The 27,562-nt window shown below is 42.3% G+C and overlaps 1 protein-coding gene across 1 annotated transcript in view; it reads left to right on the forward strand.

Moving 5' to 3' along the window:
* Positions 1-27,562, forward strand: part of PQLC1 (PQ loop repeat containing 1) — a 65,476-nt gene that overhangs the window by 31,657 nt on the left and 6,257 nt on the right. The window contains exon 3 of the mRNA XM_017738630.1: positions 11,159-11,375. Coding sequence (XP_017594119.1) covers positions 11,159-11,375 — 217 coding nt within the window. The remainder of the gene's footprint in view (positions 1-11,158; positions 11,376-27,562) is intronic.

A 27,562-nucleotide genomic window follows, 5' to 3' on the forward strand; every position in this document is an offset into this window, starting at 1 on the left:
CTGCTGCTTGGTGTCTGTATACAGTAATTTAGATCTGTGCAGACTTGCTGTAAATAGAATGAGTTTTGGTTTAATGGTTGTGAGGGGACACTGCAGGCATGGACGTTCTGGAAAACCTTCTGCTACCTGAAATCCTTCTGTTCTCTTTTCCCTAGAAAGTTGCATGGAGATTGGAATTATTGCCAACTTTATCTATCTTTTTTTTTTTTTTTAAAATAACAGATGAATTTCCGTAGTCACCTTCACACTTTTAAGTTTCAATATACTTAAATGATGTTTATGGTAGCAAATGAGAAGTTAGAAACTGAGACTTTTTTTTGCTACTGCTGGCTGGAAATTTGTGAATTCATTGTTGGTGATAAAGGTTGTCACCAGTGAATGGTCACATCTTCACAAACATACATACATAAATTATTTTAATGAATTTGGTCAAAATTGGTCAGAATGTAGGAGATGCTTCCAGATCTGAGTGGGTAATAGCTTTATGACCTGGTGCTGTAGGACATGGAAAAACCCAGGTGGAAGGTCCTTAATTCAAATCAGAGACATGAAAAGTTTGAACTGATTTCCCAAATCCCATCTGTATGTTTGCCTCTCTTCATCCTCCCTCAGATTTCCCTAAGTCTTCCTTTTTATTCCAGCATAGAACAAAAATCCAGAAATACAATTTTTTTTTTGAAAACAGGATTCTTGTTCAACAGCCTACCCTGTTATTATTAACTATAATAGATATTTGAAAGGAAGCTCTATGAAATGGAGTAGACTGTGCCATCATTTTGAGATATTAGCATCTTTGTAATGCAGTTCAGATAATTAAAGAAAACATGTCTGACATTTTCATGTGTGTAGCTGGGACTGGGCAGAGGGGAGAGGCAAAAAGAGGCGAAAGCCGAAAGCTTCCTACAATTTCCTACATGCTTGTGATTACTTTGAAGCATTTAGCTATTGATACTAAAATGGGTTATTCTGAGGTTAACTGAGGTAATCGCCAAGAGATGTTTAGCAGGCCACATCCCATTGTTTTAGCAAAGGAGGCAGCTGCACAAGGCATTCTTCTGTTTGGATGCTGAATTAGTAGGGCCAATTTGGGGGCTAGGACTTCTCTTGGCTGGTGGTGGGTTACCTAGGCAACAAGGATTAAACTTGTCCCCAAAAATCCTAAATGAGGAGATGAGTTTAGATTTTTATGAAGAGTGTCTGTCTAGCTTTGTGTTGTATACATACTTACACATGCATTTATGCATGTCTGACTTCAGTGTCCCAAAAAAAATTCACAAACACCTTCTTTTTGTGGTGTCTTCACAGCAGAGGAGGTAGAGTGTCAGGCCAGTCAAGCTCAGACAAGGCTGAAAAAGAGAGGGATCACTTATCAGCATTTTTCTCAAAGATGTGCAGTTCAAAAGGTGGTAAAGTATTACCTGGTAGTTAACTTCCACAGTTTCTGGGAGTAACTTGCTGCATTATACATGCAACCTGGCATTGTAATCTCTGGCATGGTGGAATCTGAGTCAGACTGCATCTGGTCTAATGCACAGCTTGGTTTTGTAATGTTTAGAAGAACTTTTATTCATCTCTTTAATTACAGTCTTTAAATGAGAAAGGGCATATTGTTTCTAATACTATAGTAGTCTTGATATCTTCTGAGATATAAGCTGCAAAGAATAAGTTTCAGTACTATTCAAAATAAATTAAACTGTTTTCACAGAGAGTTTATAACTCCCAATTACAAGAATTTTAGAGTCAAGGCTGCATGCTCTGCAGTGCTTAACTTACTTCATTTTAGTCTTTTTTGGAGGCCTTTGTCTACTGCCTGGTAGGGCTGTGGGTGATATCTTCGATAAACTATGCTGATGATAGTGTAAAATATTGTTAAAATTATTGTAAAAAGAGAAAATAGGTACTTCATGTTCTTCTTGCTGTGACATTCTCATCATCCCTGCTTATCTTGCTGTCAGAAAAAGAAGTCTCTGGCTATAGTTAGCATAGGAAGGCGTATCTGGCCAAAAGAAGAGTGAGCTTATCTCTTATCTGCCGCCTCCATCATTGGCACAGTTGGGAGCAAAGGCCTGACTTCACAGCTCTTCTTGCGGGTGAAGGGTTGGGGCAATTCTTTAGTTTGACTTGCTCTGGGGTTTTTGATGCTCCTGGTGTAGGAGGTGAGCAGAATCAGGAGTATTTGTAGTGAAAGCGAAGGCTGCCCAGAGTCATCAAAACTCTGCTATGGCATCCTCTGGGCTTCCCATTTCACTGTCACTGTTGCAGCTTTAGAGAAGGATTTCCTCCTGAGGTCCATGCTCAGTCTGAGTCCTGTGTCTTCTAAAGCTGTTCATGATGCTTTCACTCCACCTTTCAAATACAGAGCTTATTTCCATAGCTCTAAATCCTTTGGGCCACAGCTCTCTTATTCCAGTGGCTTTCCAGGCCCCATGATCTGCCTAATAGGCTGTTTTCCTTCATTGGTCCTAAGTCAGGTAACTGCTGCTTTTGCCTGCTGCAATCTCATGGACACAGTGACTAAGAACAACAGTCAGTACATTGGAATAGAAAGGAGAGAGACTTCTATACTGAACAGGCAAGAGCAGCAGTAACACAGTAGGGTAGTTTCAGTAGTGATGCTATTGGTGAAGCCAGTCTTTACAGGGGCAATACAGTGCTCTAAGTACCTTGATTTAGATATATCTAGCCTTAAGTTAAGTGCCTTGCCCTAGTAGCAATATTGGCATGTGTGTGGCGCTGGTTGTCTTTTTTTTCTTCTCCTAATCTTACTGGCCTACTAGTACACCAGGAGCGGAGACCTGGTGTTTTCTCTCAGCTGGACTTGGGAAGCAGACAGTTTGGTTAGCATATGTTGCACAAGGTCCATTGGTAGGGGGCTTGCATGTGTACCTGCTGCAAGATTGCCGCAAAAGCATCTTCCATCTGGAGAACTCCAAGAAATGTCCTTGCTTTGGAAGAGACTAGTCCAGAGTGCTCTTCTTCATGCTTTTTGTGGGAGGGACTGGGGTAGGAGTTTGCTTCTGCCTGCCCCCAGGTTGGTTACACTCATTCTGCTGTGATGTGTGGAGATGGCTGGGTTGAACTGTACTGCTCCATGTGGATTTCCCAGCTCAGCTGGCATTCATCAGTAGTTTCTGAGCCCAACAGCTGGAACCTTGTTCACAGATACTATACTTGCTAAAACTTCCTCTGTATTAGAACAAAAAAAAAAAATCTCTGTTCTCCCCTGCTTGCTTTTATAATTTTGCTTTCTTTTTAATGCTTATAACATCAGCGGTACTGTGAGGAAGAGGCATGTATGTGTATGCAGGCATATTTAGGTATAAACACGCAAATTAAATGTTGACAGGACTGGTATCAGTGCAGTACAACTGATGTAAACAATTCTGCATCCTTTTGTAAGACAGTGGAAATTCTTAAAGATGAGGTAAAGGTCAACCTAATTTTGTGGGTTTATATAACTGCATTTTTCTCTAATTTTTTTTTCTTCACTGTGGGACTCCCATAAACTGAAGCTGTGTACAAAGCAAATTACACTGCAGATAGCACAGCAAAGGCTGTCAGCTGCACGGAAGGTGCCCAGGGTACAAATATTTTGATTTAGCTTTTCATTCCTATTGTCCTGTGTGTTGTTAGCAGCAGGGGTAAAACTTTCAGAATAAATTGTAACTTTTAAATTGCTGCTCTTTAAGGGTCACAGAATGGTCAAGATAGGTGTTACTGCTAATTATCTCTGGTGAGGACCACTGTGCTAAGTGGTATTCAAAGGTTTCCCTTAAACCAAAGGCTGTAAAATCAGGGAAGTAGCACATTAATGGGAAAGGCAGGATGTTAAGAAATAGAGTGTGGACTGTTTGACTTTTTCATATGTACTAGTGCATTTGTGTCAGATTTTTCTGAAGTAGTTGTAACTCGTAATTGTTTTCTTAACTGTGCAATTGGTAATTCCCTTTGGTGAGGAGGTAGAGTGGACCCTGCAGAACCCAAAGGGGAAGAATAGAGCAGTTGCTGATGCTTGTAGGTGTGTGCTGAGGGACAGTGTGGAATATGAGTGAGAAGCCCTGGATAGGCAGGATAGTGCTGAAAAAATGTTGGCCTACTTATATGTAGGTTTTTGAGAAGGAGGAAGAAGACTGGGTAATAATCCTGGTGGGAGGGGAAAAAACATGAACTTGAGAGACCAGCACAGAAGATTTTAGAAGGTTGTGACGCTACGTAAAATGAGGCAAAGAAAACCAAGGCAAGTACTTGCCTTCAAACTAGAGAAGATGAATGAGGGGAGATAGGGATAATGTTGATGTAGAGGAGGTTTCATCAGACTTGAACTTCTAATCTCAGGTGTTCTGTCTCCCATCAAGTACTGAAAGCTTCATTGAGCTTTTAAAAACAAAAGTTCTTTGTGTGTATCTTCAAAGAAAATCTGCTGGTTACTTTTTGTTGACTAAAGGACTCATGCCAGGCTTTTAAGGAGAGTCAAATACTAAGAGGACTGGCTTCAATGAACTGACATTAGATGTGGCCAAGAGAAGGCACTGTATGAGCCAAGGGTTATAAAAAATGGATTTCATTGGAGGAGAGTAATTTGTTTGCTATAGGCTGGGGTGATATTTTCAGAAGAGGTTCAAGACCCTCCAGAATGTTATGCTCCTATCTTAGATGGGCTAGAGAGGAAAAAGTGACAATGTTTGGGTACAAGTCAGTGTGAAGACCAGATAGAAGGGAATGTCTGAGAGATGCTGAAGTACTGCAGTGACAGGGTTGAGCAGATATGTAAAAGTAACTCTGAGTTTGTGGAATTCCTAGGTCATGGGCCTGAAGGAATGGAGATGAAGAGCATTGTCTCTTTATAGACAATGTCCTTTCAAAAAGACAGCGGTTTGGATCAGAGCCAGAAGTTTTTGGTGCTAAGCTTTCGTTTCTTCTGTTTTGTACCATGAGTGAAAGTCCCTTCTTAGTCCCTGTGAGTGTAAAAGAAATGCTGGTTTCAGACAGCATTTGCAGGTTTCTATCACTTCTTGGAAAAAGGGGAAGAAAATCTAAATGTATCAGTTCACACTGTCTGTCTGTAATGCTGCTTCCTTCCTTCTTTCTGGAAGGAAAGAGGAAAGTGCCTAGCTGGATATGTAGATGACTGAGAGTGAGAGAAAAAGTTTTGGATCACCCAGTAACAGTCATGCAGAGCCTTGCTGCCCTTGTCACCCCAGTTACTTCCTGGGTGCCCTGTGGGGTACACGGGAATTTCAGAACAGAGCATCAGAGAAGCCCAGGTTCTGACTGGGAGCTGCTCAGAATGAGCAAGGTGAGGAGTGCTAGCTGGCGTGCTTCTCTGCAATTCTGCTGCTGTTTTTAGATGAGACAGCTGAAATCAGGATTGCCAGGGAGACAGATAATGCCTGAGGCAAATATCTGAGGATTTGCTGCAGCTGAGGAACTGTAAGTGTAAAAAGTCTCCTTTTCAGAATCCACTGCCTGGGCCCAACCTCCTGTGGCAGGTACCTCACAAGTCCTCTTCAGAGAATGTGGCAAAATTTATTTTTAAGATACCACTGCTTAGTGCAGGACCTGTGCTTAGCTTAGAGCACTCTTTGGAAGTGTGAGAGGTCTGAGTTAAGCTTTTCATGTCAGCCTGGGGATACAAGTCTGCATCTTCCAACTGTCCAAAGAGTTGCCGTTGTTGCCAGGCTGGGATGAGGAGCAGCATCATATTTGCCTGCAGCTCAGAGCTGAACCCCTTTTACAGAAGAGACCATGAGTTCTGGAGATGAGCAGAAGAGCAAATGAGGGAGAGAGTGTTGTACTGTAGCCCAGTGGCTAAGACCCACAGGGAGCACAGAGAGTGCAGGTTGCAGCTCCTGCATCTTCAAAGTGTGTACATTTTACAGTAAACAGACCATGGATAGTAACCTGAAATAATTCCCAGCCATGACTGCATTTTGTAACTGTTCCAGGTTGGATATATTACTGTTTTCAGGCTCTTTCACAGCATCTAAGCTCTCAGGTTTTGGATTGCAGTGTTGTTAAGGAAGGCATTGGACATCTGACTGCTTGGGCTGGAGTCCTTTGATCGTGTGGCAGGAACAGGTCAGGTGGGCAGGCATTGTGGTCCATAGTCAGATGATGGAAATTGGATGTCCTTTGAACAGCACCACAGTCTCACAAAATATAAGAATTAGCTGTGTACCAAGGGATAGGAGGATTAACTACCCAGTCATCTGTTTAGAAGGGGACTCAGAGGTAGAGACTGTCCAGCATGCTCTTAGAAGGAGTTAGTGAGCAGTGTTTTTCATACAGCAAGTCAAGAGTTTAATTACAGGAGGCAGTTTTGGTGAGTGACTATGATGTAATGGCATTCATAAGGAGTGGGAGAGAGAGTAAAACCAGTAGCCTTCATAAGAAGAAAAGAGTTTATTTCCTTATCAAAGCTATACAGAGGGCTCAAATGCAAACTCTCCCACCTTGCAAAGACAGGCAGTGGAAATTGCAAGCTTTTCCTTGACCTCAAAACTAGGAAGGAGCCAACCAAAAAGGAGGAGCTGGGTCAAATGTCTAAGGACAAGTGTAAGTGAATGTAGTGCAAGGGATGTAGGTACAGAATTAGAAAGGTCAAGGCACAAAATAAGATACAACTAGTAAGTGAAATTGAGAGCTACAGTAAATAATTTTTAGGATGTTAAAGTCTTCGCTTCACTTTCCCAAAAGGAACTAGCATGGTAGCTGGCTTGGTATAAAATGCTTCTTGACTAAAAATAATGTAACTGTTTGGACCTCTGTGCCATCCTCAAGTGAAAGCTGATACTGTGGACTCTTCTTTGTGTTACTTGGCATCTATCCCACACCAGAATCTTGGATTTACTACTTTCATTTTGGCCCAACTGATAATAATCATTGTTATTTACAATGCAGTCTCTGCCTGCTTTACATTTTTCGTATCTGACATGCAAAGTGCTTCCCACAGGAGGCCTTTTAATTTCATCCTTCTTCACCCTCAAGCTGTATAGAGTTTTCTCCAGTTAGTGCACAAAAAAACCTACAGAGCTGCTCCTTCCCCCAGCATGAATAGGCTTTTCCGACATAAATCTCTCATCTATCAATGGATTAACATGCTTAAACTGCAGCTCACTGAGTGGTTTAAAGAGCTCAGCCATGGGTAATAAAGTACAGTACCTTTCATCGCAGTAATACCAATTCTGATCCACACAGGATGTTAGTGACTGGGAGTTACTGCTTGAACTGAATCAGCTGAATGTGGTTACAAACCCATGTCAGGAATTTCTCTCTGGGCAGAATGGAGTGAGCTGTGCAGGCAGTGCCTTTGTGTTTCAGGGAGTAGAAAGATACGCACCCACATTTAACTTAGACAGTTTTTAAGACGTTTGCTAGAAGTAAATGGTGGTACAGTGGGGTTTCTTGTTTTGTCCTTTTAAAGAAAAGAGATGATGGTGGGGCAAAAATCCCAATATCATACTTATTTTCATACTTTTCTTCAAACATGAATAATGTTTGCAATGATATTTATAACTTTGTTCAGTTCTCAGATGACATGGTCTGGCGCACTGATTGGTGTCTCTTACTATCTTCTTGGGGTAGGACTGGTTTGCATACACATGAATTTTGGGGTTTTAAGCATTTAAAAGATGGGGTTTTTGCACATACCTGTCACTGTACTCAGCAGAATCAACATTTTTAAAAAAAAATACCACTCCCATTACAGAACTAATGTGTTTGGACCCCCTCGAGAAGGGAGCCACTCAGAAAAATGAGTCACAGTTTATTTCCAGACCTTGAAGTAATGGGTATGTGATTTTTTTCCCCTCTGAATTTTTTAAACCATTTGTCAAAGAAAATAAACTTTAGCCTTGGTTAAGAAGAAGCAGTCATGTGGCAAAACATTTTAGCAGTTCAAATAAGGGCTAGAGAAGCTACAACCCTTATGGAAAGTCAGGTATGTAATTCTCTGCCTTTTTTTTTTTTTGGTAATGCAGTGTGGTGATGTGTAGTGTCCTGAAATAGACTTCTGCATCTGGAGAATACATCTGTTAAGTAAAGCAATTAATAATTATATATTGGGTTGTTTTTTACAACAACTCAGATGTGTTTCTGCAAAACTACTACCAAATATGATTGCTCTTACCTCTTTTGTTTTCTCTCTCCTTCTTCCCTTCTTTCTTGAATACATTACCAAGCAAAATTTGTAGCAGAAACTAAAACTTATAAACTTGTACAGTGAAATGGAGATTGTCTAGCATCATCATAGTTTTGAGCAAAAGAGACTCTCTGTGCTAGTAATTAGTTCTCCTGCTTCGGCTGAAGTCCTGTTTCACACAGTGTTTTTCTCATCCATGCTCAAGTGTTTGCATGGATCCATGGATTTTGTAGCTTGCCTCACAGTAGCTGTAGAAATGTTGACATTTTTGGTTTCATGAACGTCCTAAACTTCTGCTCCTTCGATGTAGTTTTAGTTCTTTGATTTCTATTATGAAAATGAACTGGGGAAATTAGGACTTGGTGTCCAGGGAAGGGTATTTTAAAAAGAATCCTTGAGCATGTGGAGAACGCAGGAGGAAAAACACGGTGTATGCAGGGCATATCTGACAGCTGGTAGGAAGGTTTAATGAGTGAAGGGCCATGGGCCCTTCACCTCCAAAAAAGAAAGGCTTCACAAAGCTCCAGAAATGCATGAGGCTCATGTGCTTTGGGCTGTGCCAGCACTGGGTCTAGCTTTTATTTAGTCTTGTGTCCCTGAATTTTGAGGCTGAGGAGCCACTACCATAAAATACTGAAAGTCAGCATTTACATTGACAGTGGTTTTGCCAATTCAATTCCAGGTGATGGCTGACAATGCTGCAGGTTGAGTATGGCTCCTGGCCAGTTGTGCCTTCCTCTTTGGGTGGCAAAATAAAATGATTCAGCTGGGTGCAGTTGATGCCTTTTCCTGGTCTTAAAATGAAGAGTCAAACATGGTTAAAAGGGAAGAGGGGATTTTACCTTGGTATGTATTTTAAGGATCCTTAGGTGCACTACGTCCAGGTCGAGGAAGTCAGTCGTCACAGTCAGGAGGTGTCCTGAGGTGTGGGTTTGCCAAGTACTATAAAGAGAATAGTTACTAAGGGGTGTCTGAGGGCCAGACTGATACTGATACGAAGGTATAAAGAGATGCAGAAAATGAGACTTATTACTTGGCATGCATATGTATCCTTAGGCAGCTAAGTGCTGTTTTCCCATCTCACTGAATTTGCTGCTAGTGTTAGTGGAGGTCGATGTCTTCCTTGCTTGAGTCAGCAGTGGGACTATTTCTTTAGCTTTCTCTACTGCTTCTGAAGTGGCAGCAACAGAAATCTTCTAGTGACGTGCTAGTGATGAAATCTTCTAGTGATGTACCTGTCTTGTAGCACGGCTTTGGGCTGGTTGAATTAACCCTGTTAGGACAGTAGTTCATCACCTTGGTAGTTAAGGGAGTCCAGTTGGTCTGAAGTAGGTATTTTTAACTTAAAGTGCTTCTAAGAAAGGAAGGCAGGAACAGCACCTGCTAATGTGTAGTAACCCAGAGTGCCGAGAATATTTCTCTGCCTGTTTTTAAGGGTTCTTACCCCCCTGAACAACACTGTTTTAGCCTCCAACCTCGGAAAAAATTACCAACGATCAGACAGGAATTAGAAAATACAGTGGTGTGAATTAGGTGATAGACTACTATGTAAGATTGTCACAGGGTGAAAAATTCAGAGGTTTTGGGCTTCTCTTTGTAGTAAATAGGTAACAGTAAAAAATATCAAAATGGAGGATTGTTGGTGTTCTCTAAACCTTCTCCTTCTTCTACTACTCCATGTTCTGCAGTAAAAGTAGTTTGGAATGATTGGATAGAGAATTCCGCAGTTCCTGCCCGTGTTACTGAATAATTGGTAGGAAAGTGAAAATAATGTACGTTTTTAGTAACTATTGGTTAAAATATCTTTAAAAGGCCGTGTAAATCTTGATAGAGAGACTCCACTCCTGCTTTTCTGTTCTCTGTGCTGTACCTGGGTCACGCTAGTGGCTCTGTTCCTCTGATAAGACTTAATAAACAACAATCCGGCAGCATTGAAACTCAAGGAAAAGTCTTGGTTTATCTTTGAAACTCCTTGCAAGGACTTTTAGAAAATTCTCTCCCATCAGGAGGGACTTGATTTGCGGCATGGTTCAGTGTCACTAATGAACAGTTATTGTAGCATTTTTGTTAAAAATGAAGTTTTTATTTTGCTATACAATCAATGGCTATGGGGTTGTGTATTTGATTATTCATCAAAAAGACAGCTACATATCTTCCAGTGATATGCTGTGAATGTGCCAAGCAAATGCCCTGGTTGCTTCGTTCCTTCTCTCCTTCCCTCAAGAGGGGGTATTGTGTTTTGTGGCTCAGCATTTTGTTGTGACAGATGCAGAAATGCGTGCTCATCCTGCACTCCTTGGTGCTGGCAAAGGCAAGAGCAAAGTGTGTTTTGTCCTTGGAGTGAAAGGTGATGTCTGTGGGAGGCTTTTTTCCAGGGAAAATCTTGCCACAGTCTTGTACCTGTCTTGTAGCAGCTGCACTGGGCCCTTCACCACAGGCAGCTGCACTGCACTAGGGAACAGAGCTGTGGACTTCAGGTGACCTTCTAAGCAGCTTGGATTGAGGCACTTGGAAGACAGAGATAATGACCTAAGAGAAAAAATGCTTGCACTGCTGTGCTTGTGGCCTGTTATTAGTATTGGGAAGGCTTTTGTGAAACATTTCTTATTCCAGCTCCACTAGAGCAGTATCCAGAGTCCTTCATGTTTGATACAGGAAGGTATTTTTGAAATGCTTTCTTTTAAAAAGTTATCTTTGTAAATACTTGGTTGGCTTGCAAGCCTTTGTTTTACTGTTTCCTTTTTGAACACAGCCCAAAAAATGTTTTTGAAATCAGGACTGTTATTCTTTATTTTTCTTGTTGTTTTTGTGGGGATTTTTTGCGGAGCGTGGTGCTGGTTGTGAGAGTGTTTGGTTGTTTTGTTTTTATTTTTTTTCAGTCCTATCCCTCATTTTCTGCTATTCCCTACCACCAAAGACTGTGGCCACTTCATGCTTCCCAATTCTCACTTCCACCCCGATTAACTTTGGGTTGGTTGGGAAAACATATTTGATTCTTGCATTCCTGTTCTGTTGCAGATTTTGACTTGAACTATTTTTGGCATTGGAGCAAGTTTACAGACTACGTGCAGTGTGTCCTCACCTTCACTGGTGTGACTGGTTACATCACTTACCTGTGGCTGGACTCCTCCCTCTTTGTGGAAACACTGGGCTTCCTTGCGGTGTTCACTGAGGCCATGCTGGGTGTTCCCCAGCTGTACCGCAACTACCAGAACAGATCGACAGAAGGAATGAGGTACGGTGCTTGTCCTACATCAAACACGTGCATGTGCCTCCGTGTGGGTTGTCTGTGCAGTGTGGGAATGCTTTGCCAGGAAGGACAATGTCATCTCTACAATTGTTACTTGAAAATACAGCAGTGGTCAGAGTAGACTCTGTCAGTAGGAGCTGGTGCAGCACTGCTGAAGGCAGTGGGAGTTCCATGATGCCTCTGAAGTCTGACCCACTATCCAAGTCCAGCTGGACAGGTCCAAGGTGAAACATGTTTTAGTGAAATAAACATGTGAAACCACTGCTGTTGCCATTAGCAACATGTTGCTGTACAACTCAAGCTGTGCTACACTGGTAATTAGAAATGGTCTAAAGAGATCTTGCATATCAAAAGTAATAAAGAGAAAAAAAGTATTTTGAGCCTGCAGCCTATAACTATCAGTGTAACTCATATAATTAGCTTTTTCTCACGTCTTCTCATCACTTCTTCATAGTCCATTATTACATTCGTAGCAAATGACATCACTGTTTATTTTTGTGTCAAAGCTTGAAACTGACATTTAAGAAAGCTCAGATGTGACTTTTACAGTCGTGACTAGGAAACCCTCTGTAAAAAAATGTGGGACAGAACACTTTAATCTTGTGCCCACTCTTGAGTCACTAAATCAGATTATCTTTTCACAATGTTTATTGGATAACTCCAATGGTACCACTAAGATTATAAAGGCAATTTATGAAGGGTTTTGAGAGAGGAAACCTTTACTGTGTTGTATGAGTGCATTGGTCTGTAGAAACAATACAGCAGCAAATTCAGTTCACAGAGTACTGTGATCATTTGCGACTCTGTCTTCTCTTTCATTGCTTTGTTATGACTTCTTGGCATTGCTTTTAAATTTGCTGGGATAATTTTTACTTTGGTCAAAACAAATAACCATGCCACCCCCAAACCAATGCAATTCTGTCCTCTGTTCACATTGTTCCCTTTACTTGTTTGGCTTGCGCATGCTTATACTAGCTACTTTGAGATCTTTTCTAACTTGAAATGTTGAAATGTTCAGAAATTTGCTTTGATGCTTCAGACATTTTCTGATTGAGAGCCCCTTTGGTACAGAATGAATCAGGATTTGCTTCCAAAATACTGGGGTATTTTTCATGCATGTACAGTTTTCCTATTTCCTGTATATGGTATTAGCAAAAGGATTTAAAAAACCCTCTTCGGTCTTTCTAAACTGCTAAGCATAGTATTGCAGAATTCCCATCTAAGACTGCTTGGCAAAAGAGTGCTGCATTTAGTCAAGAGAAACTAGCATAAAAAGCTCATGTTTCCTTGCCGTGGAACAGAACCAGGTCAAGGATAGCCACACTCTGTATCACTTGTGTCCACATTCCAGAATGCATTCCCCTCTCTGGTTCTACTCTTGAAGTAGTTCTTTGTGTGGCATTGGACATTGATGGGTCTGGGGACTGATGAGGTAATGCACAACTTTGTGCTGCTGTACTGCAGTGGGAGGCTGTTCATGCACATGTTGGTGCTCTTTCATTTTTTCAGGCTGAATTGCAGTTTTATGTATGTTGCAGGTACCACACACACTTTGTAGTACCATGCAATCCTAAACTGATTGGATGTTCTCTAAGCATTAGTGGGCTGTTCCTTCTGTGAGAGTGAGTGACTTCTGCCAGTATATTGCCTTCTGTTGAAGGAGCTGTTGGAAATATTTCCTCTGAACTTGGCTTCCTGTGCCCACTTCTCTAAAAGCACATTAGAGAGGAGACCCCAGTCATGGAAACAGTGAAGGGAGCATGTAACAGTGCAGCCAGCCTACTTGCATGGGTATTTACAAGCTGTGGACTGGCCGATGCCCAGGATAGCTGATACCCAGGATAGCTGATGCCCACTGCTCTGTGCAGTTCTGTATAGCTCAGGGCAGAAATAACCACAGGTGTGGATGGTTGCACTGTCAGAAGCAATTGCACTGGGGATCTGGGCCAAAATGGCTGGCTGCCAGCCATGCTCCTAGCAAGCCTCAGTGGCAAAGTAAGAGAGATGAGTTTCAAGTGTCTCTGTGACTTTAAGCTTAATAGGGAGAGCAGTGAGTATTAAGCTGTTCTGTATAGTGTCCTTTTGGTCAATCATTACATGCTGGTTGGAGGCGGTAACTTCTTAAACCACAGCAATTCTGTCAGCCAGTGCAGGAGTGCAGTCTGTGTCCGTAATAAAGATCCCAGCCTTTACTACTGCTGGAGAAGTGGTTGTTCACAGGTCCTCATGGCTTGGCTGAGAAAAGCAGTAACATGTATCTGTCTCTGAACTGGGACAGAGCAGCTGATACATTAAGTCTATTTAGCAAACAAGTCCTTTCATAAAGGTTAACTGTTGAAAAAGAAAGGGAGAATAAGGTTACAGTATGGGGCCCCAGCTGGTCAGGGTATCCTGGCAGACTCCTCTGATACTCTTGTTTCTGAAAAAAGGCCAGAACCCTTTCCCCCCAGTAACACCTGTTTAAGTGAGAAGTTGAGGACAGCTCATACTTGAGGTAGCAGTCACTTCCTGATAAACAAACTTGGAGACCAGGGGCCATGAGAGAGGTAAATGGGAGAGGTGGCAGTGGCAGGCAGGATATCCTTTGGGAGTCTGTTGTGGAAAGGGTCCTATCATCTCACTTCTGTATTTCCATCTGCTACTGCCTGAAAAGTGGCCTACTGAAAATGTCCTCTGTGTCTGAGGTAAATGTCCAGAGGGCATCTGCAGCTTAGTCAGTTATGTTTATTGTAATAGAGCATGGCCAGAGTGAAGGAATCACAGTTATGTGCTTTATAGTGCTCTTGAGAATGAGTCTGCTGGTTCTTTGATATTTCTGTTCTGCTGGATAGAGCTCCTCATATCTTACTTGTAAGTTTTCATTTTTCCCTTCCTCTCCCTTTTTCCTTCTTTTTGTGGGAGTATTACTACTAGGTCCTGTAGCTTCCTCCTCTGTTCTGAGAGGGTGGAGACCAAAGGAGACGTTGGAAAGAAATGAAAACAGTAAGGAGATGCATGCTGAGTAACAGCTCATGTGGAGTGAAGATAGTGTAGTATGTCCTGGTGGGCTGATGATTGATGGGTGGAAATTTTCCTGTGATTAAGTAAACAACTAAACTAGTCAAAGGAACAGAAATTTTCATCATATTCTCTTTGACAATTCACCTGATTACTTTATGGAAATGAGTACTTTATGGAAACTTGGAGCTCTGTTTAAGTGTTTAAGTACTCTTGGATGCTTGCAAAGCTAAGTAGTACAGTAGTAGTTATATAAATTGTGGTACTAAACTTGACAGAAGTGCTTTGTAATGAATTGTGTTAATACCTATCAAAGAAATAATCACTTCGTCTCCATTCTTTTCAAGAACTAAACTAGTTCTGTCAGGTTGCCTAGTAAAAGAGTAATTTAATTACTTTAATTATTGGGGTGGATTAGAATTATAAGTGATTATATTAGAAAAAGGACAAAAGCTGCCTCAAAGTTAAAGAGCGTTAGAGTATTTGAGAAAAAAAAGCACTGTAACATTAAAGGATTGGTCATCACTTGTAAATTTTCTTTATGTGGTAAAATATTTCAAGATTTGACATCCAGAACACCTCCCCTCTCTCACCTTTTAGGAGGCAGAGCTGCTGACTGCTACAGTTGGGATCTGATGCTCCTTGTATTATTAGCTGCTTTTGTTTTGTGACAAAAATCATAGAGACAGGAACTTAATCTGTCATTTATCTTTGCATCTCCACTCCTTCTAGGATAGTTGCCTCCCAGTCACTTTCTAATAAACTGCATTAGTGAGAAAAGGTGATGTTTAACAGGAGGCAGTGGAAAGGGCAGGAAGGTTGGCTCTGAATCTGCACACAAGAGGTCAGGGTGTTGGGAGAATCACATCCTTGTGTGGACAACAGCTTTTGTGGAGTTCCTGTACGGGGGCAGTGTGTACTTTTGTGCACGTGTGGGGAGAGCCTCTGACGGAGGCAATGCTGTTATTATGCACTCCTCATAATCCCATCTGACCTCCCTCCAGCAAAGGAGGAGGATGGAGAGTGTTCCTCTGTAAGGTCTGTGACCAAGTTGTAGGTGTGTGGTCCTACCCAAGGACCATGTTAATCTTGGGACTGCATGAGGGTTGATTTGCTCCAGGACAGTATTGCATTCCTGTCTGCTGCCCTGCTCCAGAAAAAAATAACTGCCCTTCATTGAAAGTTTTTTGCAAAAGCTTTTCAAAATCACCTGGCAGTAACCATTTTGACTGCTAGCTGCTGCTCCAACCCCATGGAGAAGCAGTTTCTTCTCAGTTAGAGCTGCTGTGTGGCACAATCTTCCCTGATCCAAGAAAGAGGTCTGGCAGTAGGACAGAGCTGGGCTGCACATCTTGAAATCTCAGAAGCCGAAATCCATCAGATACCAAAATGTGCCCATCAGTTGTTAGCTTGGAAACATGTGGGTTCAATAAAGCAAGGTCTTTTTGCAGCAGTAGTTGAGGTCCTGATACACTGTTGTCTCTTCCCTGGCTGCACCCTCAGTGGACGGCCCTTGCTGTACCTGGCTCAGGGTAGGGTAGGGCAGCTGCAGGGTCAAAAGGACACAACCAGGGAAAATCTGTGTTGTCCCTCTGCAAGCGGAGTCCCAGGTCTGTCTTCTTGCTCATGGACAGCTTTCAGTCTGCTTGGAAGGAACCTCCTTTCTGCAAGACTTCCGACTGTCGTGTTTGTCTGGCATTGGGTCAGGGGCTCAGAATTTCACTGCCTGGAGACAGCCAACACAATCAGTGATTCTGCTTATATGTTGACAGGAGACTGTCTTGAGAAATCTAGCCTGAAAAGGCCGAATGAGGATAATCTCAGGGTTTAATTCAATCAGGTTATTGTGCTATGAAAGAAAATATTAATTTAGTCTCTCCCGTGGCAGTGCTGGGTCAGTCACAGTGATTATTCGGTTTTAAGAAGCACAAATCAGGGAAGGAGAAACAATTGGCATTTATTGTCTCAGAAGCTGCTGGAGTCAAGAGCTGCAAATTCTAAGAAGCTTTTTCATTCAGAAATGTTTTAAAAGGTGTGCTGCAGCTGTGAGCTAGTTATGAGCAAGTATTTATCTGAAATGTATCCAATGAAATGAGTGTGGTGTAAAGAGGTATGAAAGAAATAAATTATATTAAATGACTCTAATATGTATGTATATTTAATATATTCTTTACTTTTCTCTTCTACAGATAATATTAAAAATAGCAGAAGACAGTATTTCTTTGGGAGATAAAATTTGTTGTTGGGTGCTTTTATTAAATACTGCTCTAAAGTTCTTCTTTTATGAGACGTGCAGCTCTTTATATCAGTTTCCAGGAGAAAATTTTGACTTCTGAGAACAGTGTTTGTCCCAGAGACAAATCCTGGGTTTATTCAAACGCTGCAAAGATTAATGAATGCTGCTGTATTTTCTCTGCCTGTATTGGATTAACCAGGTGCTGTGATGAACAGATGTAGAAGGCTTTATTCAGGACTGGCTAACCAACGTCTGGCCACCTCATTTAGTGAGATTTTAGATTTAAGGAGAATGGGTAAGTGCTCTAAAAATGCCACTGCTGTGGTTTCCTGGGATTTTTTAGCCTGAGGGAATTTTTTATTTGTGAGTAAGTAAAACAGCTTCAGTGAGGTACCTTTGGAGCAACTTTTGAGTTACTTCCTTTATGCTATTTAAAAGAAAACAAAACACTATGCTAGAGGGAGGTAGCAAGAGTTGTTGCTCAGGCACCAACTGTGTATTAGCTTCTTAAGAATAAATTTGGTTCCATTAAAAAGAGAGGCAATTCACATCTGTTATGGCAACTGTGTTACATATCGGTGCTTCTTTGGGGAGGCTCAGTAAAGGGCTAAGAGAAATTAACTGGAAAAGAACTTAAAAAGTGCTAAAAAGAAGAGAAGTTAAAAGAGAATGATGCAAGCAATGGAAATATTGAATGGTATGTTTTTTTCTCTTCAGCTCCTGTTTCTCACTGTCAGAAATTGCATGGATGAGAGCAAAATCAAAGAAATAGGAGTAGGGATAATGGATGCCTATGTGAAAGATTTCCTTTTCTGAGTATGCCACATACACAAAGCAGACACTGGCCAGTACAGTGGTGACCTGAGTTAGGAGTACATTGTGTCCAGTCCAGAACTAACACTGAGGAAGATGCTGAAAAGAGAGAGAATTGTTTCCGTCAGTCTTTGGCATTGTACTCTCCAGGTGCTGATTAAGCAGTGTCTTCTGTTATTCTTAAAATAGCAGCTGCTTTATATATTAAACAGACAAAACGGAGAACATGGACGAGAGGTATGACAGGTGAGAGACATTTAATTAAAAACAAGCAAACAAACCCCAATATAGCTTTGTGGATTCAAATCATCTGACCCAGCTAAGAAGCAGGTTTTCATTGCATAAAGCATTATGCAGACAATCATAGGGACTACGTTATGAAAGAGAAAGTAGTTCTCAAGGGACTAGTTAGGACCTAAAAGTTAAGTCTGGGACCCTGGCAAACAGAGAAATCAAGGTCTTAAGCATGAGCCAGAACTACATAGGGTAAATGTAAAATTACTAGCTCTACTTAAAAGTGGTTTGTACGTAAGGTTGTATAGCCCATTCCTTACTTTCACTGCCTTTCCTATTGCACTAATCAGAACTGTCACTGTGCTTACAAATTGCCTATTTTAAACTATACATGTAATTTACTGTAGTTCTGTGATTTTATTCTTTCGTCTTCCTAAATGTTCTTCCTACTCAGATCCTTAGTTTTCTTTGTGGGTCTACAGAAATCGTTGTCGTTGCTTCTATGGCTCCAGCCAGCATTTGTAGTTTTCTGGGGAAGTTCTACTTGTTTGATTGCTTTGCTTTGCTGACCTTTCATTTTCTGCTCCTGGTACTGATCAGCTGGTTGCTATTTTCCTTTATGATGGCTTTTATATAAAATACTCCAAGGTTTTTCATTTCTGGATTTTGCATACACAGCCAGGTTTGCATAGTAGTCAGTGAACAATTTTCATGACTGGATGGACCAGGTTTTTGTACAACTGTAAGGCTTACTACAAACAGCTTGTCTTCTCTCTTAACCTTTCCATTTGTGGTTCTAATAGGCAACAGGAACATCAGATTCCTTTCCCAAATATGCCTGTTTTAAGGCTAAGAGATTGAAGAAAGTCATCTCAAGTCTTCAGAAGATTTCTAGTTTCTTCTCCCTTGGAAGTGTTACTACATCAGGAAAATAAACAGGCTCGGTTTCAGTGTACTCAGATTGAGGGCAGAGTCCTGTTGGCATGTGAACAGATAGACTGAAACTATTTTGTTCTGATCCTAGGAACTAAGTGGATTCTCTCCTCTTCTCCAGACCCTCCTTTCACTCGGAACAGACCTGTGATCGATGTCCCAGGTTCAAGGGCCTGCAGTTTCTGCTTGACTCTCTGCAGATCTGTGGCCTGTGGGTTGCTGTGCTGGGGTCAGCACTGCAGTCACCTCTGTGCTCTCCTGCTGTGTCTCCCCAGAGCTGTTCTCTCAAAACCTACAGCAGCACAGTATGAGGCTCCAAAGACAGTTCTTTGTGCCTGTGCACTCAGCATATCTGAAAATTTCAGGAACTGAAGCAAGAGGCAGGTGGAAAAATCCAGGAGGGGGACCTTCCTTCTCTCAGCCTTTCTGACAGTGTGAGCAGCAGTATCCACTTCCCTTAAGCATCTCTAAGGTTGTAGCACAGTGTGGACTGCTACAGCTCTTGCACATATTGAACCTCTTTCTCATTTCTCTTCCCCTGGCACCTCATCCCCTCAGTTCAAACAGTAAATTCAAAGAAAATTACTTCAAACCAAAAGCATTCATTTTTTACTAATAGTTCAAGGCTTCTGGACAGTAATAGGAATAAAGCTCTGCTGGCATGTTTAATGAGCGCTCTCTCAGTTGGTGCTTTTCTCTCTGCGCTGAAATTTGAATTACAAGAGAAAATTTATTGTACTTCTGTTACAAAAGCATTCCATTAAGTTCAGGTGGTCCATCTTCCACTGGCAAGGAAGTGTCATGCAAGGTATTTTGCATAGTTAAGGCCAGGTCAAGGCACAAAAGGTGAGAATTGAGCCTGTCATGAAGACACCTGAGAGATGAAAGTTTTCTTAAAACGTTTTCTTCCTCTGTTACCTAACAAATTTGGGAACAAAAGTGCCTCAATCCTTGAAATTCCAGCACCTGTATTGTTTTGTCAGAGTTCACCACAGCATAAGTGGGATAAGTTACCTGCTTATGTGGTTGCAGGGCTGTCTCCCTCAGTTAAGTAGGACTGAGTGGTATTAGAAATACAGAATGGAAGTAAACAGATTTGAGTTGGAAGAAATGTAGGTTGAGATGCAAGGATGCAAATATCATCAAATGCAAATATCTTCATCACTGACTGTGATGAAGATCTGTAAAGTCAGCAGAGTGGTGAGTAATTTAAGTAGTTAATAGATGAGCCAGAACAGCAGATAAAAGAGATCAAAGAACCTCAGGCCCGGAAGTGACTTTGCAGGGTGGTCCAGAAAGGCAACCTAGAAGAACTGGGTAGAGAATGGGAGTTGGGCAGATCCAAGTGGGTCAACTACAGAGATTTTCTGTTTCAGCTTTGACGTGTAATGGTGCATTTGGTCCCCTGCTCCTCAGACACAGAGGGACAAGCAAACAGAAGAAGAGTGGGAAGTGCAGAGACTAACATACTGAATGATCGGCCCAAAAACTGAGACAGGGGAGTAAGTGCTCATAGTATTCTTGAGTGGAATGTAGAAAGAAAAAATCTTGATGTCAGAAAAACCTGTTTCAACAAGGCTGAAAGGTAGGGTTTTAATTTATTCTGGGGAGGATGGCTAGGAATGATATATGTCTACATCACATAAGGGAATTACATGCCAAGCCAAGTGTCCTGGCATTGTCAGGCAAGCTTTCAGGGTAGTTGGGGAAGCCTTGTCCCTTCAGATACTAAGTCTTGTATAAGAGAATTTCCTAAAACAAGATTAATAGTGTACAAGGCAACAGATGGTAAGAGTTTGGGAATGAAGATAGGCTAGCGGATGTCTATCCTTTTTGAACTGCAAAGACCCTACTTGGGCTGAAATTTTGTTGCATGCTACTGTGTGTGGGATGTGATCGTGATGCTTTTATTTCTTCCCTAGAGCATTCATTTCTGCCTACAGCAGGCCTTCAAAGCTCTGCAACCGTTGTGGGTCTGTGGCAATGCTGCATTTGGGAAGTGGCTCAGAAAGGGTTGGTTTGTGGTGGCACCTGCTGACAAAGCACAGCCTTCCCACTGGGCTTTGCTTTGAGAAGCAGCACGCAGGTGTATGGTGTGTCACTGTCACCAGTAACTTCACTTCTGCACCTCTGTGTGCACATGAGCATGTGGAAGGAAAGGAAGAAACCTGGCATTTCAGACAAAGAATCAGGTGGTGACATACTTTCATATAGAGCTTGCGAGGGGTTATTTCATAGAATCAGTAAGGTTGGAAGAAGCCTCTAAGATTGCTGAGTCCAGCCATTGACCTAATACTGCCAGGTCCACCGTTATTTCCTTACCATGCTAAGGTGTTTTGGAGAAGAATGCAAGCTTTGTTCTTGCAAATATCTGTAACTTCTTTCTGGACAGTAATCTGGACTTTGTCCCTGAGTGATCACTCTTATTTTACCCACTAGTGTGTTTAGGATTTTCATTTCCCCAAGTGTTTTCCTAGAATGTGAGAAGCATTTTTACTAACTGAAGGATGTGATTATTATTCATGAAAAGCAGTGACTGCAACATGATTAGATTTTGTCCTTGTGGATGCTGGCTTTGAAGACAGCTGAACTCCAGTCACCTAGAACAAGGAAAGCACTAGAGCTGGGACTGTTACCTTGTGTGTGCTGACCAAGAGGTAATTGCAGTTATTGAAGTGGAATACTAGAAGTGTGCTCAGCCTATGTACTCGTTACTACATGAAGTTGAAGAGAAAATATGCTCAAATTACCTCAGATTGAGCTGGATGAAGAGTCTGATGATCTCTTGGTTCTCTAGGGCAGGAAGAAAGGGAAATTTAAAAGCATTGCTTTGAGCCTTGGGATACACAGCTGGGCTGAAGCAAAGCACATCTTTTTATTTCCTTTCAAACTGAATTTGTCCCAAATTATTTAGAACCAGAGCAGGAAATACACTGAATGGTGTTGCACAGGAACATTAATGTTGCCACCTCTTGGCATTGGCCTTGCAGGACATAGCAGTGACGTCCCTCCTGGCAGTGGGCGGGGGGGCAGGCTGCAGCAACTGGGATGTGGCAGGCCAATTCACCCTGTAGGGAAGCGAGCCCAGGCAGGAATGTTGCCTCCTGGGATTTGTTTCCTTGTGGCCTTGCATGGTAGCAAGTCCTTTTATCACCCACCTTTCAGTGCATGATGTGAGGCCCCAGGGTGGGCTGTGCCAAGCGGCTGGCGAGAAGATGGGCAGCATGAGAGCATCTAGAGCAGCATGATCCAGCAGCTGTGCATGCAGCTCCACCAATTGCAATGCCATGAGTGGGAGGTGAGAGACAGGGAAGCAGGGACAGATCCTCAAGAACAACTTCATGAGTGAGATGTTGAAGGATGGTGTGATTTAGGTGTACTCTGCACCATTCTCATTAAGTTGCCAGTACCATGTGTTTTGGCAGCTGACTGTCATTATTGTGAGAAGTGCAGGACGTGATTTTCTGCCCTGGCACCAGAGCAAATCAGCTCCCTGCCATGGCAGCAGGTCTCAAGCTTCCCAATTCACCAGCAGCAGAAGCAGAGCCTGTCTGATGTGTGTTCATACCACATGTCTGAGCAGACCTGAGCTTTGCAGTCTGGCTGGCATCCATCTGTGTCTCCTGCAGGAAGGGCACTGGTGTGAATTGTTGCTCAAATCTCTCCTCTGATCTACAGAAGAGATTTATTTTCACACCTGCTTCACAGAACTTGGGGTGTTTTGGGCTGTTTAAGACCTGCTGCCCTTCTTTTTTCAGCACAAGTTGTAGAGTACTAGAAGTACTTTGTAGCTGTTAAGGGTTACCAGTTTCTGGACCCTTACAGACAAAACTTCAAGTACAGCTGCTTGGCATACCTGGAGGCCATATTACTGATCCTGGACTATCCACCGGCCCTGTGTGGCATGTCTTGTAGTTTCTCCTTGACTGTCCTTTCATATGCCTGACACTCTGCCATTTTTGGGAGTTTAGAAAACAGATAATCATGAAAAAAAATTGACAAAATACCCATTTACCCTGTTTTTCCATGAAACTTTGTTGTTCAACTGCACCTTCTTGGGTTTGTTTGCCTGATGGTGTTTCAGAGTGAAATCCTGCATTTCATCTTTCCTCAGTGATGAGTACAGTCCCTGAAAATCACAGGAACTTTCAGATAGTTTGCTCTTGGATTGCAGCTGACTGTGGTATCAATTGCTTGTGGATATGGCTTTAATTCAACTGCTTCAGCTTAGTTACAGAGGTCCAAAATAAATGCTGGATCTCTCTTGCTGCATGCTCCTCTTAACTCCTGCTAGTATTGTGGGGCTGGACAAATGTCTTGCTCTGGAGATGGTCAGCGCTGCTCCAGCCTCAGAGGAATTGTTGAGAAGTGAGGTAAGGCACCAACACCAAGCAGGGCACGTAGGACTGGTGAACAGTTTCATGCTTGGATTCCCAGCTGGCTGTGCAATATTTAAAACAAGATCTTTGCTTGTTCACACAGAAGGACCTGTCTTAGGGTATGCACATTTAGCTTCCATATTTTCAAACTTCAGACACTTTCGATATATGATCCCTGTGTTTTCTTTTTCTTCTTTCCCTTTTAATAGTTTTTGGCAGGCTAAGCAATTTGCTTAGCATGAGGAGAACTCCTTTTTTTGTTAAGCCATATGGCATTTTGTTAGAAACAAATGCTCTGTTTATTAATTTTTGTTTGTTTTGTGCAGTGTTAAAAATAACATGGCATTCATGTTTCATGTTTTCTGGTTTGTGTTTCACTGCTGTAGGCAGGCCAGCTTCTGATTGAAGCGCAGTATTACGGATGCTTGCTGTCTTTTCTAAGTAGACTATTTTGGAGCTGCAAATGGGAGCTGCAAGTTTTCCAAAGTCAGGATGTTACAACTGAATCTGCTTTCTCTTCCAGACATTCCTGTGCACATGGCTTGTGGGAGGTAGCAGCTTAAAAGGCTGCAGGAGAGATACCTTCTGTACCTTCTTCCTCACTTCCCAAGATCAAATGCAGTGTTGAAAATACTCACTGACAGGCTGTTTCCATGTGGACTTTATTCCTGAACGAAATACTGTATTGTCAGCTTTTATATTATTTTATTCTTCTTTTATATCCCGTCATTCAAAGAATTGTCACTGTGTTTTAACATGTATGAAAGTCAAGTGCTAATATATGAAGAAATGTCTGAAACTGTGGCAAGTCTAACCACATTTTCAGATTTGGCAAAACCTGTGTCATAGCCAAGATGTGGGGAAGTTGGCCATGATGTGGGACCATGATGTGGGGCCATGATGTGTGGAAGTTGTGGATAACTTCCACTGATTCTTGAACAAAGAGTCCAGACTAATTCTCCTCTTTAAGTAGGTAAAGGTCAATAAATTATATTATTTTCTTCTATTATCGAAAATAACTTAGAAGTTTTGAGTTCATCGAGTGTCCGAGCACAGTTAGCCCCAAGATTTTGACTGTAGCAGGATGTAATTACATCAGGGCAACACGTACCTCCTGTTGCTATTTGTGCTGAAACGTCTGCTCAAACCACTACAGGATTTTTCAATGGAAGTTACCGTCTAATGTCTGATTCTCTTTGTGCCTTCCAGCGCGCAGGGTATTTTTGGGTTTGTGTGTTAAGCTGCAAACATGCAGAGTCATAACATCAGTGTGAGAAAATCTGCAGTGCAAATGGGAAGCGAGGACTGCTGTGTCTTTTTTCTTATGTTTTGTGCTCAGTCCCAGCTTGTGTTCTGCAAACTGCTGCTCTGCAGCCCTGCTGCTGTTTGTAAGCTGTTTGAATGGAGGGGTGCAACAGTCTTAAGACAGACTGGTTCACCAGAGAAGTGGAAGAGGGGGCTTCACATCTCATGTTTTTTTACAAGATCCTTCTTTTTGGTAGTTTTTGTCCTTTCAGATGAAGGAAGAAGAAAGGTGTAATGACCCACAAGTGACTAATGTTGAGCAGAGTCTGCAAAGACTCCGAGGGAAAATCAAGAGACTGGAGACTGTTCCAGTCAGGTTTTGTGCAGAAGGAATGAACATGCTGAAAAGCTTTGATTAGAGTAGTATTAGTCCTGGATAAGGCAGATTGAGCCTGAATATCTGGCTGACGTAATTGTTTTTAAAATTACTCAGCCTCTAGTATAGTTCCACAAAAAGAAGCACCGGAAAATGTTCTGGGTTGTTTTTCTCTCTTTTGAGTGCACTTTACAAGCTTTTTCTACATCTAAATAATTCCAGAAATAACTCTGTAAAAATTAAGGTTTGTTGCCTGACTGCAGATACCGTGTTACTGATAGCTGGTTTTTACCTCTAGTTGCTGTCACTTCATGATTAATATACAACATACAGGGAATGTGAATGAAGCAAGTTGTTCCATGAGAAAAGTGAATGCTGTTTTCCAGCATGTCATTTATTTATTTAGCAAATGAAGATGGGTACAGCTTGTTTATGAAATCTGCTATCAGTGGTAGAGAACAGCAGCACCATAGCGCATTTTCATATTACCATATTAAAAACCAGCATTTAGCAACCCACCCCTAGTCTAGTGTCTGATCAGAAGGGCTGGTGTCTTTCTGAGAATTAATTCCAGCAGCAGAATAAATAAGTTCTCTTTCAGATTTTAAAAACAGTTGAAAAAATACCAGCTTTTCCTCTTTGTGGTCATTTGCAATTTACACAGACTTGGCACTGGCTGTTACTACATTAACAACTCCTTCTATTGAGCTCAGCTGTGAGGAAGGCACTTGCTTTTTAGGAGGTTTGTTGTCATTGGATACTGCAGTGCTGATGTACATTACTGGGAAGTGCTATTTTTACCGCAAGTCTGCCTCAGCCTCTGGCAATACCAGCTATTTGAACGCAGCTCCTGCCTCCTTCCTCTCCAGTTGGCACCTCTGTTGTCACACAGACAAATGCTGCCATTTGTTTATTTCTGCATCCCCAGGTTGCTCTCTGGCACTGCTCACCCCTAACCTGCTTGCTCATTTTCGCTAAGAGCAGTTGTGCTGTCCTACTAGAGCATATCCTCCATATCGACAAGGTGAGCATTTCCTGCCTTCCATATCACCCCAGCTTAGCTTTGGGCTATTTGGCTATTTCAGGAAAGAAATATTTACTCCTAAGTCCTGCTTTGCTGTGTAGCCAGTGCTGCACAGAACAGCTTGGCTTGTGTGACTTTGCAGATGTTAGGAAGATGGAGTGTGAACTTGGTATTTGTGAGATAGGTTGGGAAATTTTTGGTGCATGCAGCCTCTTTGTACCGTGCTCTCCAATCTCAGGCAGTGTTGGTGGTGGGCCCTGACTGCCTACGGTAGCAAAGCCTCCTCTGCATTAGCAGTGCAGCATTTTCTATTGCACTGTGAAGCCAAGGGTCAGACTCTGGTGTGCCAGTGGGCTGTGATCTGCCAGCCCTTGACATCTGGCACATGGCAAAGGTGCAGATCCATGGGCTGAAGTTGGTTGTATGAGCATTGCCAAGAGCAAATGCCAGGTCCTGCACTTGGGTTGCAACAAGCCCAAGCTACAGGCTTGGGAAAGTGTGGCTGGAGAGGTCCTCAGCTGAAAAGGACCATGGGGGTGCTGGTTGACATCCACCTGAATATGGAGATATTTAAAAGATGTGCAAATGCATCACTTAGGGGTGTGGTTTAGAGGTGGGTTTAACTTGGCAGGGTTAGGTGAGTTTAGGTTAATGGTTGAACTCAATGATCTAAGAGGTCTTTTCCAACCTAATGGTTCTATGATTGACTCCGCAAATACAGGGTTACAATAGAGAGCAAGGGCTTGGGTGTACTCTCCCCTATTTATTCTTTCTTCTCCACAACCAGCTGAATATTCTCATTTCTTTTGGGCAATAAAACACTCCCTTTCTCACAGACACTGCTCTTTTCTCCACCAGGGTAGGTAAGGGGCAGCTATCTGCCCAAGCTAGATTGGTGTCTTTCTTGTCTACCCCAGAAGTAAGAATGAATATAAGAATTACCTCTCTTCTCCAGGTGACTGGGTGAAGTTGAGAAGCTGCAGACAAAACCTGTCTTTTCTGTGCAATGTGGCATCCTGAAGTGACACAATAGCTGGAAGTATGAGAACAGTGATGGTGTATCCATGCCATCCATTACTCATAGTCATATACACACCACTGCATCATTGCAAGTGACATCTGCATATGCAGCAAGGACAGAACAATTGCAAATTCCAAATTGGGGGGAGGACCATTACTATTGCACTGAGCGTCTGGAAGCTAGGACTTGACAGAAGGTGTGTTGGTGCTGTAAGCTTCATCCAGCCCATCTCCCAGCCCCCTGGAGCACGGGCCTGTGATGTGGTAGTGGGGGCAGGGCCAGCTCTGTTTCCCCCAGGGTGCCACACAGACGTGTTTCTTGGCAAGCTGAAACTTTGAGGCTCTGTGTGCAAATGGGTGCTGGTTGAGATGGGAGGGAGCCAACAGCAGCTGTAGCTTTTCCCCTCCCTGGAGTTGGCACTGGAGGAGTGAGACACGTACTGAATTGGAGAGGGTGCTGAGGGCATTCTGGGGTGCTTGGAGTGATGATGCAGGGGTTCTGGGCCAGCACACACCTCTTCCCTACCTTTACCCCCGTGGTGGATTGATGTTGGCTGGATATCAGGTGCTCACCAAGCCACTCATACCACTCCTCCTCCTCAGCGGGAAAGAAAAATGTAACAAAAAGCTCATGGGTCGAGATAAGGACTGGGAGATCACTCACCAGTTACCATCACGGGCAAAACAGACTCCACTCAAGGAAATGAATTTAATTTATTCCCAATCAAAATCAGAGTATGATAATGAGAAATAAACCTAAATCTTAAAACTGCTTCCCCAGACCTCTCCCTTTTTCCCAGGCTCAGTTTTATTTTATCTTCTCTACATCCTCCCCACAAATGGCACAGAGGGACAGGGAATGGGGATTGCAGTCCATTCATCAAATGTTGTTTTTGCTGCTCCTTCCACTTCATG

The sequence above is a fragment of the Corvus brachyrhynchos genome, unplaced genomic scaffold (genome assembly GCF_000691975.1).
Source record: "Corvus brachyrhynchos isolate BGI_N302 unplaced genomic scaffold, ASM69197v1 scaffold146, whole genome shotgun sequence".
Classification (NCBI taxonomy): domain Eukaryota; kingdom Metazoa; phylum Chordata; class Aves; order Passeriformes; family Corvidae; genus Corvus; species Corvus brachyrhynchos.